The 15,570-nt window shown below is 40.5% G+C and overlaps 1 protein-coding gene across 1 annotated transcript in view; it reads left to right on the top strand.

Moving 5' to 3' along the window:
• Window positions 1–2,108: 2,108 nt before the first annotated feature.
• LOC121377936 (probable E3 ubiquitin-protein ligase MID2) overlaps window positions 2,109–15,570 on the top strand; it is a 16,429-nt gene continuing 2,967 nt past the window's right edge. Inside the window, exons 1-3 of the mRNA XM_041506030.1 lie at window positions 2,109–2,258; window positions 5,115–5,453; window positions 14,120–14,390. Of these exons, the coding sequence (XP_041361964.1) occupies window positions 5,173–5,453; window positions 14,120–14,390 (552 nt within the window). The 5' untranslated portion in view covers window positions 2,109–2,258; window positions 5,115–5,172. The remainder of the gene's footprint in view (window positions 2,259–5,114; window positions 5,454–14,119; window positions 14,391–15,570) is intronic.

The raw sequence follows: 15,570 nt of genomic DNA, 5'->3' as shown, positions 1-15,570 counted from the left end.
GGCTTAGTCATTAACTTCGCCTTGTCTAGAGTGGTTGAGACATACAGGTGGAGTCAAAACTTTATACATATAATGTCGGGCCTAGCCGCCAACTTCGCCTTATCCAGAGTGGTTGAGACATACAGGTGGAGTCAAAATTTAATACGTATACAGGGTTTCTGCCAGAGGGTAAAATGGGTATGGCACCATACCCGAATTTTTTGGCACATTTTATTTTTCAAGTTAACCTTTTGACAAAATTAATGACTCTGATCATTACTTTATGATTTTCTTAACCGTAACCCTAAACTTAACCCATTTTCTTTCTCGGTGAGGCTTCACATGCGCCTGTTGACTGTAGTTGCATTCAATTCCATAGGGCCATACCCAAAAATGTCTTTCTGGCAGAAACACTGATATAATGTCGGGCCTAGTTGCCAACTTCACCTTGTCCAGAGTGGTCTAGACATACAGGTAGAGTCAAAACTTCATACATATAATGTCGGGACAAGCAACCAGCTTCACCATGTTCAGAGTGGTTGAGACATACAAATAGTCAAAACTCAACCCAGGCAATCTACCCTGCCTCGGTGTCTTCAAATTCTACTTTCCACAACATGTATATTGCCGTGGAACTTTCAATTTCCTGTCACTAATTTTAGTTAATTATTTACTTTTGTAATATTGACAAAGTGAGATCTTCTCTTACAAATTAACTGGCAAAATGCTGTTGAAAATGTTTTGGAAACTGTTTATCCAAGATATTTTGTGTAGCTTTTTTTGCCGTAGTCATTTGCTCAATTGCCATGGTTCAAATTAGTGTTGGAATTTCATCATTTGTCATCGGTGATCAGGGTTTCTGGCAGAGGATAAAATGGGTATCGCAACATACACAATTGTTTTTGGAGATTTAATTTTTTTAAGTTGACATTTTGGCAAATTTAATAACTCGTTATCATTACTGTATGATTTCCTTAATCCTAACCCTAAATCGATAATGTTTTGGGTATGGCACTATGGAATCGAATGCAACCACAGTCAACAGTGGGTATGGTCGAGGGCCTCCCACAAAAAGAAAATGGGTTACGTTTAGGGTTTAGGGTTAAGAAAATCGTACAGTAATGATAAGAGTAATTACCGTGATTGTGTCAAAAGGTTAACTTAAAAAAAATATCTGCAATTTTTTTTGGGTATGGCGCTATATACCCGTTTTACCCTCTGGCAGAAACTTGGCCTCATATACCCTATTGACTGTGTTTGCATTCATCACACACACCGGCCTCGGTGGCGTCGTGGTTAGACCATCGGTCTTCAGGCTGGTATAGGTACTGGGTTCGGATCCCAGTCGAGGCATGGGATTTGTAATCCAGATACCGACTCCAAACCCTGAGTGAGTGCTCCGCAAGGCTCAATGGGTAGGTGTAAACCACTTGTACCGACCCGTGATCCATAACTGGTTCAACAAAGGCCATGGTTTGTGCAATCCTGCCTGTGGGAAGCGCAAATAAAAGATCCCTTGCTGCTAATCGGAAAGAGTAGCCCATGTAGTGGCGACAGCAGGTTTCCTCTCAAAATCTGTGTGGTCCTTAACCATATGTCTGACGCCATATAACCGTAAATAAAATAAATACAACATTTCTTTCGTTACTGCTGTGTTTAGTTGTGTAGCCAAACGTTTCCGTAGCAGTTTCAACCAGTAGCTTGCTTATTTTATTCACAGTGTTGTTAGAAATTCTGTGGAGAATGTTTCACTGAGTGAGTCAAGTTCAGAAATAATGGCCGTTATTGTCGGTCTGTTCAGTTCATCGCTGTAATCGGTCGCTTGGCTTTTGTTCCACAACGCGGTTTAGGCTCATCCATTAGCTGTCGGTGAAGCCTAAATAAATAATACTAGGCAGGCATCGAAATAAGCATTGTGTCTGGTAACCCATTTACAGGTTACCACAAAATATAGCCTGGTAACCTATAGGTTACCACAACTATATGAAAGTTAGAATTGAATTCCTGTTATAGTACTAACGAAATCTGAAAGAAATTTATCTAGAGGGCGCTGCTTAAACGCGGATTGCCGAAATTGCTTTGCATTTGCACAAGTGCGCACGAGCATCGGTGCAATTTCGTACGAGCAAACGAAACGCGGAAGTAAATTCATCTAAGGACGCTGCTTAAAATTTAATGCGGAATGATTATATTTGTTGAGAACGAAACACCGTCCTCGACTTTTGTTACATATGGTAACCTGAACGACCGTTCTCGACTTATTTCGATGCCTGGACTAGGTAATAATGCAAACTTTTAAAAAGTGCCGGTAGCTTGTGAATGAACACCCCAGCAAATGTCAACCTAAAAGGACTATTTTCATTAATATAGGTTCACTGAAGGACCCATCAAATTAATGTTTTTGTCCAGTGAAAAAATGGCAGGGTGTGGGATGGGAGAAAAACATGTTTAAAGTGTACTACAATTGTCATATAAAACACCGTTTTGAATGGTGATATAATCATGACACTGACATAAGCTCTGACGAGTCTGAGCCATTTGATACAACTTTGAGAATAACAATGTGAATGTTTTAGGTGTCAACTAATTATAACTTTGTGTGTACACCACTGCTTTAATTTGCATCAACCATGCAAAGGTACGAAGATTTAAGCCATTATGGGATAACCACTTTGAACAATATATCATACATGTATATATTGTTACCGGATGTTTTAAATTGCATATCACATACACTACAATTTTAAAACAGTTTACATATATATTTTATTCTTTCTAACTCTAATAGTGTAAAGCTGTCTCTTATTTTGTTTCTATTGTTTTCCTGTGTCTTTGGAATTGTCAGCTTGGGTTGTGTTCACCCTCAACTCAGTGTTCAGGCCAGGTAGTCATTCAATAGTAAGCCCATCTATTGTTTCTTTTGTTACCTGGTGTTCTCTGGAGTCAGAGACTTTTAAACATTCAAGCAAGACAGGTGTTTTTCTGCATTACACGTTTTCCTGCATTACACGTTTTCCATTTGATCAAGTTCTGCACGGCACAGTTATTAACAGCACAGGTAAATACAAACATATATTTTAAGATATAACCATGTGTTGTAAGTAGTAAACTAGATTAGTGTATGCATATTTTATGATAAGCCTTAAATTAGAACTTAGCATGTGTAAGCAGTTGATTAAACTTATTCTACAGCGGATGAGTTAAAGTAGTGTTTAATAATGTTTATAATTATATAGGGATATTTGTCTTCTAAGACGAATATTTGATTAGGTTTGATAATACAAATAAGTAAATAACTACATCAGTTATTAATCTACTTTATTATTAAGTGTATATATGAATATATTCTATGTGTATATTTTATGTGCTCCTATTTATAAGTAGTATTTTGTTGACATGTTATCAATGATGTAGCACAACCAGCATCATTATTCAAACATCCCTACAGGTGATCCCTGAATAAAGACCTTAAACCACAGCTGAAGTCTTCTGTGATATATATAGAACCTTCGGTAACATATTAAGCAACATCATACAGTGGTTATTTCCCACCCCACCCCACCCCACCCCAAACGCTCCATCTTTAATAAACTTATTGATGTCATCACCTGTACTAAATATTAGGAATACCAATGGAAGAGACATTGAGAAACTTGTTAAAATAAATAAAACAATTGTTTTTGTATAGTTTTTAATGCTTTATATGATGCATATATATATAAAACGGTAACTCTAATTTGATCAATGTATTGGTATTGATTATTCTTGAAAATCCCCTTTTTTGTATTTGAAACATTATTTTTTCCCAATTGATCAAAAAGGGACCCTTAAAAAATTGTATTGATTATACCCTGCGCCTAAAAAAACAGATTTTTTTTTAATAATAATAAAAAAAAATGGTCCTAGGAAATCTCGACAAAGTGAATATAGGCGACATGGTTACATTTTAGTACCGTATGTGGAATCTATGCCAATGTAATGTTTTTTTCATGATTTCTGTGTGGACAGAATGTGAGGGAAATCTAACGGTATAGTTAAAGGTAGGAGGGTATTTGATTGTAGTTGTTACCAATTAATCTGGTTTGGACTTTAGTTGTTTCAACACAACACATTTGACAGTTACTTTTAACCTGGTAGACTGGGAAATTGAAAATGTGGAATGAAAATATGGTTGAACGACACTTATTCGTACCAGTGGTAAAGAAGCCGTCCCTCAGTCTGGGATCGATCCATGTCGCTGCATGGGTCCATTGGGCTATTTCGTGTACATCACAACTGGTATATATATATATATATATATATCACATGCTGTGGTATGTGATATCCTGTCTGTGGGATGGTGCATATAAAAGATCATTTGCTACTAATGGATAAATATAGCAGGTTTCCTCTCTAAGACTGTATGTCAAAATTACCAAATGTTTGACATCCAGTAGCTGATGATTAATAAATCAATGAGCTCTAGTGGTGTCGTTAAATAAAACAAACATTAATTAGTTTTATAATTTTCACTAATCCAGACCAAAAATTCATTGGCCAGTACTGAACTCTGACCATCTTTTCTGTTCTTGCCTTTCAGTCATTCTCATTATAATAATATAAAAAAACTTTACAATTTCTCCCATGATTTCAATCTGTTTCAACCCTTTCTGTCAGTTTTCTCCAACTTTGTCTTCTGAGCTGTCCACACTATCTCCTACCTGTCTCAACTTCCTCCACAGGTGTAGTCTCTGTGTATTTCCGTGCACCCACCTGGCATGCTTGTCCTCTACTGCTAATAAAGGTCTGACCCACGGCACTAACTAATAACTGCCGGTAGTAGGGGTGTATAGTTGGTGGTTACAGACCTGTGCCTCTTAACAATGCCAGAAGTAACTACTGAACACTCTCCAAAGTGGTCAGACAAAGCCCACAGCTAATAACTGATGGGGAAATGGCAGGTGTGTGGCACGGATAGCCACAGGAGACAAGCACCTGTCGTGGTTGGAGAGACAAGGACTGGGATGTGGAGGTGGACAGCAAATTAAGTTGAAAGATACGAGTTGCCAGATCGGTAAGAAATGAGACTGAATTCAGGAGAGAAAGGAAAGTGGGCAGTGGGATTAAAGCAATATATATATTTTCTATTCTTGCAGGAATTGCATTCAGACCTGTATATATCACTTGACTGTCAGCAGAACAGGATTTGGCTAGATGGCTACGGGTAGCTCTGTATCATGTATATCAGAAGACCTGACCTGTGCCGTGTGCCTGGATCTGTTCACCAACCCGAGGGTGCTGAGGTGCATGCACACGTACTGCCATGAGTGCATGGTCGGGCTGGTGCAGACCGGCAACCGGTCGCAGCAGTGGAAGAAACGCTGGACGTCGTTCATAGTGTGTCCGGAGTGTCGCCAGAACACCAACCTAGACAACAGGGGTGTGTTGGGACTAGCCGTAAACTTCGCCTTGTCCAAAGTGGTTGAGACATACAGGTAAGAGTCAAAACATCAGGGCTTCTAGATTATGGTAGCCTCATGCACTGCCATGGCTAGTGATATTCAATGTTGCTAGTAAATAACTACTATTGCCATGCCTGACAGACGGCAAGTGAATTATTTTTGTTATCAAATGTTGCAGTACGTTAAGTCTATTTTGTAAATATGAATATCCTGGTCTATCTTCCTCTTTAGATTCCGATTATTACTATTATTTAGTAAACTTGTATTAACTTTAAAGTAAAGTAGGGCTAGTAAATTTTTAAAATCTCTGATCCCGTGGCCAATGGATTTTATAAAAATTCTAGAAGCCTTGCATATAATGTTGGGCCTTGTTGCCAGATTCACCTTGTCCAGAGTGGTTGAGACATACAGGTGAAGTCAAAACTTCATACATATAATGTCAGGCCTAGCCGCTAACTTCACCTTGTCCATAGTGGTTGAGACATACAGGTAACAGTCAAAACTAATGTCAGGCCTAGCATCCAACTTCGCCTTGTCTAGAGTGGTTGAGACATACAGGTAACAGTCAAAACTAATGTCAGGCCTAGCATCCAACTTCGCCTTGTCCATAGTGGTTGAGACATACAGGTAACAGTCAAAACTAATGTCAGGCCTAGCATCCAACTTCGCCTTGTCCAGAGTGGTTGAGACATACAGGTAACAGTCAAAACTAATGTCGGGCCTAGCATCCAACTTCGCCTTGTCTAGAGTGGTTGAGACATACAGGTAACAGTCAAAACTAATGTCAGGCCTAGCATCCAACTTCGCCTTGTCTAGAGTGGTTGAGACATACAGGTAACAGTCAAAACTAATGTCAGGCCTAGCATCCAACTTCGCCTTGTCCATAGTGGTTGAGACATACAGGTAACAGTCAAAACTAATGTCAGGCCTAGCATCCAACTTCGCCTTGTCCAGAGTGGTTGAGACATACAGGTAACAGTCAAAACTAATGTCAGGCCTAGCATCCAACTTCGCCTTGTCCAGAGTGGTTGAGACATACAGGTAACAGTCAAAACTAATGTCTAGGGCCTAGCGTAACCAACTTCGCCTTGTCCAGAGTGGTTGAGACATACAGGTAACAGTCAAAACTAATGTCGGGCCTAGCATCCAACTTCGCCTTGTCCATAGTGGTTGAGACATACAGGTAACAGTCAAAACTAATGTCAGGCCTAGCATCCAACTTCGCCTTGTCTAGAGTGGTTGAGACACACAGGTTGAGTCAAAACTTCATACATATAATGTCAGGCCTAGCATCCAACTTCGCCTTGTCCATAGTGGTTGAGACATACAGGTAACAGTCAAAACTAATGTCAGGCCTAGCATCCAATGTCCAGGGGTTGAGTCAAAACTAATGTCAACTTCGCCTTATCCAGAGTGGTTGAGACATACAGGTAACAATGTCATAGTGGTTGAGACATACAGGTAACAGTCAAAACTAATGTCAGGCCTAGCATCCAACTTAGTTGAGACATACAGGTAAAAATGTCGGGCCTAGTCGTCAACTTCGCCTTATCCAGAGTGGTTGAGACATACAGGTAACAATGTCGGGCCTAGTCGTTAACTTCGCCTTATCCAGAGTGGTTGAGACATACAGGTAACAATGTCGGGCCTAGTCGTTAACTTCGCCTTATCCAGAGTGGTTGAGACATACAGGTAACAATGTCGGGCCTAGTCGTTAACTTCGCCTTATCCAGAGTGGTTGAGACATACAGGTAACAATGTTGGGCCTAGTCGTTAACTTCGCCTTATCCAGAGTGGTTGAGACATACAGGTAGAGTCAAAACTTCATACATATAATGTCGGGCCTAGTGCCAACTTCGCCTTGTCCAGAGTGGTCTAGACATACAGGTAGAGTCAAAACATCATACATATAATGTAGGGCCTAGTCGCCAACTTCACCTTGTTCAGAGTGGTTGAGACATACAGGTAGAGTCAAAACTTCATACATATAATGTCGGGCCTAGTTGCCAACTTCGCCTTGTCCAGAGTGGTCTAGACATACAGGTAGAGTCAAAACTTCATACATATAATGTAGGGCCTAGTCGCCAACTTCACCTTGTTCAGAGTGGTTGAGACATACAGGTAGAGTCAAAACTTCATACATATAATGTCGGGCCTAGTTGCCAACTTCGCCTTGTCCAGAGTGGTTGAGACATACAGGTAGAGTCAAAACTTCATACATATAATGTCGGGCCTAGTTGCCAACTTCGCCTTGTCCAGAGTGGTCTAGACATACAGGTAGAGTCAAAACTTCATACATATAATGTCGGGCCTAGTCGCCAACTTCACCTTGTTCAGAGTGGTTGAGACATACAGGTAGAGTCAAAACTTCATACATATAATGTAGGGCCTAGTTGCCGACTTTGCCTTGTTCAGAGTGGTCTAGACATACAGGTAGAGTCAAAACTTCATGCATATAATGTAGGGCCTAGTTGCCAACTTCGCCTTGTTCAGAGTGGTCTAGACATACAGGTAGAGTCAAAACTTCATACATATAATGTCGGGCCTAGTTGCCAACTTCACCTTGTCCAGAGTGGTCTAGACATACAGGTAGAGTCAAAACTTCATACATATAATGTCGGGCCTAGTTGCCAACTTTACCTTGTCCAGAGTGGTCTAGACATACAGGTAGAGTCAAAACTTCATACATATAATGTTGGGCCTAGTTGCCAACTTCACCTTGTCCAGAGTGGTTGAGACATACTGGTAGAGTCAAAACTTCATACATATAATGTCGGGACAAGCAACCAGCTTCACCATGTTCAGAGTGGTTGAGACATACAAATAGTCAAAACTCAACCCAGGCAATCTACCCTGCCACAGTGTCTTCAAATTCTACTTTCCACAACATGTATATTGCCGTGGAACTTTGAATTTTTTCCTGTCACTAATTTTAGTTAATTATTTACTTTTGTAATATTGACAAGTGAGATCTTCTCTTACAAATTAACTGGCAAAATGCTGTTGAAAATGTTTTGGAAACTGTTTATCCAAGATATTTTTTGTAGCTTTTTTGGCCGTAGTCATTTGCTCAATTACCATGGTTCAAATTAGTGTTGGACTTTCATCATTTGTCATCAGTGATCAGGGTTTCTGGCAGAGGATAAAATGGGTATCGCAACATACACATGCAGTTGTTTTTGGAGATTTAATTTTTTTAAGTTGACATTTTGGCAAATTTAATAACTCTTTATCATTACTGTATGATTTCCTTAATCCTAACCCTTAATCTAACCCATTTCCATTACCCCCACACGTTGTTTCTGCCAGAGATAATTTTTTGGGTATGGCACTATGGAATTGAATGCAACCACAGTCAACAGTGGGTATGGTCGAGGGCCTCACACAAAAATAAAATGGGTTACATTTAGGGTTTAGGGTTAAGAAAATCGTACAGTAATGATATGAGTAATTACCGTGATTGTGTCAAAAGGTTAATTAAAAAAAAATATCTGCAAGAAATTTGGGGTATGGCGCTACCCGTTTTACCCTCTGGCAGAAACTTGGCCCCATATACCCTATTGACTGTGTTTGCATTCCTCACACACACCGGCCTCGGTGGCGTCGTGGTTAGACCATCGGTCTACAGGCTGGTAGGTACTGGGTTCGGATCCCAGTCGAGGCATGGGATTTTTAATCCAGATACCAACTCCAAACCCCGAGTGAGTGCTCCGCAAGGCTCAATGGGTAGGTGTAAACCACTTGCACCGACCAGTGATCCATAACTGGTTCAACAAAGGCCATGGTTTGTGCTATCCTGCCTGTGGGAAGCGCAAATAAAAGATCCCTTGCTGCCTGTCGTAAAAGAGTAGCCTATGTGGTGACAGCGGGTTTCCTCTAAAAACAGTGTCAGAATGACCATATGTTTGACATCCAATAGCCGATGATAAGATATAAAATCAATGTGCTCTAGTGGCATTGTTAAATAAAACAAACTTTACTTTACTTTCATCACACACATTGTAAATATTCAATTCCAAAGCGCGCCATACCCAAAAGTTTCTTTCTGGCAGAAAAATTGGTGGTGATTTATATATACTCTTAAAAAACCAGTAGTGCAATAAATAGGAAGCGAAAACAACGTATGTGTAGTTCGTGTATATATACTCTTCAAAAAAAGTAGGGGAACCTGAAATATTAATGTTAATATCAACTATTAGACCGGACATACGTTTTGACCACAGACATCCTAGTAAAGAACATTCATGTCTGTCTATCAACACACTGAAACACATTCCATAGTTTGCACATGCATCACGCAGTTGCCCCGTACACGTGCGTGTGGTGTCATTCTCGATTTTGACAATCTCCAGGAAGGTCCATTAATCACTCTGGAACATTATTTCTGTAAAACAAATTTCATTCTGTTGATCATACAGTTGTTATTTTGTTTTGAGTCATTTTTCTTGTTTGAATTTGCAATTTACTGATAAAAACCCCATCAACTTTCAAATTTCACTTCTGCATGACCCTAATCGTCCTTCAAGATCTTTGGTGGTCATAAAACCTACTGTAATACTGAACTACCGGTTGTAATGTTTTCCCAAATAATTCACTATTATCATATAACCATTCCCCACAGCTAATATACCGTAAATAATACCTTACAATTTTGGCAATTGTAAATTTTTATTAGAGTTCCCCAACTTCAAAAAAAAAAAAAAAAAAAAATGTTTTATTTAACAATGCACTCAACACATTTTATTTACGGTTATATGGCATCAGACATATGGTTATGGACCACAGAGATATTGAGAGAGGAAACCCGCTGCTGCCACTTCACGGGCTACTCTTTTCGATTAGCAGCAATTAAGTGATCTTTTATATATGCACCATCCCACAGACAGGGTAGTACATACCATAGCCTTTGATATACTAGTCATGATGCACTGGCTGGAATGCGAATGAGAAATAGACCAATGGGCCCACCAATGGGGATCGATCCCACACCGATGTCTGAATTATACCAAATGTTTGACATCCAATAGCAATGATTAATAAATCATTGTGCTCTAGTGGTGTTATTAATTTTTTTTAAATTTGTTTGGTCATCAGTGGTGGTTTATAATCAGACTTCAACCTTTAACAATTTTCATAATGAGCAAAATCAAGCCCCATGACGTTCGGTGTTCGGTAGACTAGTGTCATGCCAGATTTCTAAGTTAGGTATCAGGACATTGAATATTAGATTCAATAATAATATGAGATTTCAACAGATTTAAACTGTAGGCATACATATACACCAGGCTCCGTATTCATAAACGTACTTAAGTCAATGTATGATATTTATCGACATACTTAATGTATGTACTGTATGTAAGTATCATACTTTGACTTAAGTACGTTTATGAATACGGAGCCTGGGCTTCTAGATTATGGTAGCCCCACTCCCATGGCTAGTGATATTCAGTGTTGGGCTAGTAAATAACTATTATTGCCATGCCCAACGGCTAGTGAAAAAAAACTTGTCAAATGCTGCATTTAAGTATATTTTGTAAATACATGTGTATGTATATTCTTCCCAAACCCACATCCCCAAATCTTAGTGTTTTTAAGCTCTATCTCCCTCTTTAGGTGACAATATTACTATTAGTAAAATTGTATTAACTTAAAGTAAACTAGGGCTAATGAATGTTTAAATGTGGCTAGTAAATATTAACAATCACTGATCCCATGGCTAGTGGATTTTATAAAAATTCTAGAAGCCCTGTATACATGTACATGCAAATTACACGAAGACAGAATAAAATAGCCTGACAAAATTGGGATAAATGGGTAAAACTAATGTGATTTTCAAATGAGGTTTTTGATGCTAAATTAATCTTTTAATTGACATTTGGTGATTTGACAAAGAGCATCAGTGCTTTATGCGTGGTCAGTCTGGGATCGATCCCTGCCGGTGGGCCCATTGGGCTATTTCTCGCTCAAGCCAGTGCACCATGACTGGTATATCAAAGGCCGTGGTATGTGCTATCCTGTCTGTGGGATGGTGTATATAAAAAATCCCTTGCTGCTGATCGAAAAGAGTAGCCCATGACAGCGGGTTTCCTCTCTCAATATCTGTGTGGTCCTTAACCATATGTCCGACGCCATATAACCGTTAATAAAATGTGTTAATTGTTAAATAAAACATTTCCTTCCGAAAAGGTTGGAATATTTTCATATACTTAACATTTGTGATGCCCAATAGCCAATGTGTATTTTTGTGCTGGGGTGTCGTTAAACATTTATTCATCAGGGGTGAGAATTCTCCACGGTTTTCCTCTTGTGGAACATTGCATTTCCTCGCATTTTAATTGTCCTTTCTGCGAGGGGGAGGGGGAAATGTAAACTTCTGAGCCCAGATTTTCAAAGCTATCTTAGCGCTACAATATCGTAAAACTCTCTTAAGCAATCATATGTCCGGGTAGTGCATCCATGCCAATGGGTGGTATGTGCCTATCTACGTGAGAGTCGGAGTAACAGACCCCAGGAGCTGAGTCTGTGAGCCAAAACGTTGCAACGGGTCCCAAAAACAAATATGAGAATTCGCAATAACTTTAGTACAGGCTTGCATCCCTTCCCCCCGGAGGCCGAGTACAAGCCTGAGGGAGGTACTGCCCCGATGTCAGAGTTAATGGTGTGGGGCTCTATGTCGGTTATATGCTACCAAACCCGGGTAGTGAGTTACATTCGATCTGGTCCATCTCACTCGCCCGTCACAAATGTAAACTTCTGGGCCCAGATTTTCGAAGCTATCTTAGCGCTACGATATCGTAAAACTGTCCTAAATGATGACGTTACACATCAAATTACATTGTGACATATATCATTATGAATCTAAATGCGGTCACGTTTTTTATTTGGTTTCATTTGCAAAGGAAGCGAGCTAGTATAAGCTTTAGCCAGCGTCGCAATGCAGCATGAGATATCTGAAGTAAAAATGGCAGTCCGGACCCATCTAGATTTCCTCTTTTTTACAGTTCACCAATTCCCACCCATGATTCATTCATTCTGACCGGCGTCGTGGTTAGGCCATCGGTCTACAGGCTGGTAGGTACTGGGTTCGGATTCCATTCGAGGCATGGGATTTTAATCCAGATACCAACTCCAAACCCTGAGTGAGTGCTCCGCAAGGCTCAATGGGTAGGTGTAAACCACTTGCACTGACCAGTGATCCATAACTGGTTCAACAAAGGCCATGGTGTGTGCTATCCTGCCTGTGGGAAGCACAAATAAAAGATCCCTTGCTGCTAATCGGAAGAGTAGCCCATGAAGTGGCGAAAGCGGGTTTCCTCTCAAAATCTGTGTGGTCCTTAACCATATGTCTGACGCCATATAACCGTAAAATAAAATGTGTTGAGTGCGTCGCTAAATAAAGCATTTCCTTCCTCTTTTTTTCCATTCATTCTGAAAGCTTGGGTGCAGGATTTAACTCAGTCGGGTGAGTGCTCTGAAAGCTGGGTGCTGGATCGAACTCCAGTCCATTGAACTGAGTCGGGTGAGTGCTCGCTTAAGCTGCTTGCGTCGCTGGATCGAATCATCCAGGATCCATTGAACTCAGTCGGGTGAGTGCTCGCTTAAGCTGCTTGCGTCGCTGGATCGAATCATCCAGGATCCATTGAACTCAGTCGGGTGAGTGCTCGCTTAAGCTGCTTGCGTCGCTGGATCGAATCATCCAGGATCCATTGAACTCAGTCGGGTGAGTGCTCGCTTAAGCTGCTTGCGTCGCTGGATCGAATCATCCAGGATCCATTGAACTCAGTCGGGTGAGTGCTCGCTTAAGCTGCTTGCGTCGCTGGATCGAATCATCCAGGATCATCCAGGATCGCTTAAGCTGCTTTCGCTGGATAGAATCTCCAGATCCATTTAACTCAGTGGGTGAGTGCTCGCTTAAGCTGCTTGCGTCGCTGGATAGAATCATCCAGGATCCATTGAACTCAGTCGGGTGAGTGCTCGCTTAAGCTGCTTGCGTCGCTGGATCGAATCATCCAGGATCCATTGAACTCAGTCGGGTGAGTGCTCGCTTAAGCTGCTTGCGTCGCTGGATAGAATCATCCAGGATCCATTTAACTCAGTCGGTTGAGTGCTCGCTTAAGCTACTTGCGTCGCTGGATCGAATCATCCAAGATCCATTTAACTGATTGGGTTTTGTCTTGTTCCAACCAGTACACCACAACTGGTCAAAGGCCGTGGTATGTGCTCTCCTGCCTGTGGGAACACACATGCAGGGTTTCTACCAGAGGGTAAACCAGGTATGGCGCCATACCCAAATGTTTTTGCAGATTTTTATTTTTAGTTAACCTTGTGAAAAAATTAATTACTCTTATCATTACTGTATGATTTTCTTAACCCTAACCCTATACTTAACTCATTTTCTTTCTGAGGGAGGCCCCTCATACCCTCTGTTGACTGTGATTTCATTCAATTCCATAGCGCCATACCCAAAAATTTCTTTCTGGCAGAAACACTGACATGTATACAAGGTATAAAAGATCCCTTGCTGCATTAGGAAAAATGTTTGACCTCCAGTACCAAATGTTTGACCTCCAGTAGCTGACGATTAATTAATTAATGTGCTCTAGTGGTGTCGTTAAACACAAACGTCTTCTTGTTCTGAAACCTGGATATAGTTCTATGTACAATTATTTGTTCTATTTTCGTATGTGCTGTATTTTCAGAAATGCCCAACAAGCTCCCAGGCCGAGTAACGTTCCGTGTTCTCTGTGCGAAGACACGTCCAAGTTCGCGGTGAAAACCTGTTTGGATTGTCCGAAGATATCATACTGCGATGGCTGTCTGTCCTTGTTTCATCCTCCACGGGGAGTTCTCAAGACTCACCGACTGGTGGCGCCATCTGCCACGGACGATCCGTCCAGTAATAATTCAAAGACAACCACATGTAGGTGTTTAAGAATGCAGATATCATTAATTTATGCTATGGTTCATTTAGTACGGGGGTGGGGTGGGGGTGGGGTGGAGGGATTTAGCTCAGTCGGTTGAGCGTTCGGTTGGGTTTTTTCTCGTTCACTATGTAGACCCTACCGCCTCTGTGGCGTAGTGGCTAGGCCATCGGTCTACAGGCTGGTAGGTACTGGGTTCAGATCCCAGTCGAGGCATGGGATTTTTATCCAGATACCAACTCCAAACCCTGAGTGAGTGCTCCGCAAGGCTCAATGGGTAGGTGTAAACCACTTGCACCGACCAGTGATCCATAACTGGTTCAACAAAGGCCATGGTTTGTGCTATCCTGCCTGTGGGAAGCGCAAATAAAAGATCCCTTTCTGCTAATTGGAAAGAGTAGCCCATGTAGTGGCGACAACAGGTTTCCTCTCAAAAATCTGTGTGGTCCTTAACCATATGTCTGACGCCATATAACCGTAAATAAAATGTGTTGAGTGCGTCGTTAAATAAAACATTTCTTTCTTTCTTTTTTTCTTTCACTATGTAGACCATGACTGGTGTATCAAAGGCTGTGGTATGTGCTATCCTGTCTGTGGGATGGTGCATACATGTATAAAAGATCCCTTGCTAAAACTGTTGCAGGTTTCCTCTCTAAGACATATGAGACATGATGACGCATCATGCTAAATAAAACAAGCTAACCCCATATGTTACAGAATTCTTTTTTGTGTATCCATGTTTAATTATACTATTGTAATGTACCAGGTGCACGCACATGCATTCATATTGTGTATCCGTGTTTAATTATACTATTGTAATGTACCAGGTGCACGCACATGCATTCATATTGTGTATCCATGTTTAATTATACTATTGTAATGTACCAGGTGCACGCACATGCATTCATATTGTGTATCCATGTTTAATTATACTATTGTAATGTACCAGGTGCACGCACATGCATTCATATTGTGTATCCATGTTTAATTATACTATTGTAATGTACCAGGTCCACGCACATGCATTCATATTGTGTATCCATGTTTAATTACATGTATACTATTGTAATGTACCAGGTACACGCACATACATTCATATTATACATCCATGTTTAATTATACTATTGTAATGTACCAGGTACACATGTGTATCCATGTTTAATTATACTATTGTAATGTACCAGGTACACGCACATGCATTCATATTGTGTATCCATGTTTAATTATAC

The sequence above is a fragment of the Gigantopelta aegis genome, chromosome 7 (assembly GCF_016097555.1).
Source record: "Gigantopelta aegis isolate Gae_Host chromosome 7, Gae_host_genome, whole genome shotgun sequence".
In the NCBI taxonomy this organism is placed as follows: domain Eukaryota; kingdom Metazoa; phylum Mollusca; class Gastropoda; order Neomphalida; family Peltospiridae; genus Gigantopelta; species Gigantopelta aegis.
Note: the sequence above shows the minus strand (reverse complement) of the source record. Positions and strands in the feature narration are given on the sequence as shown.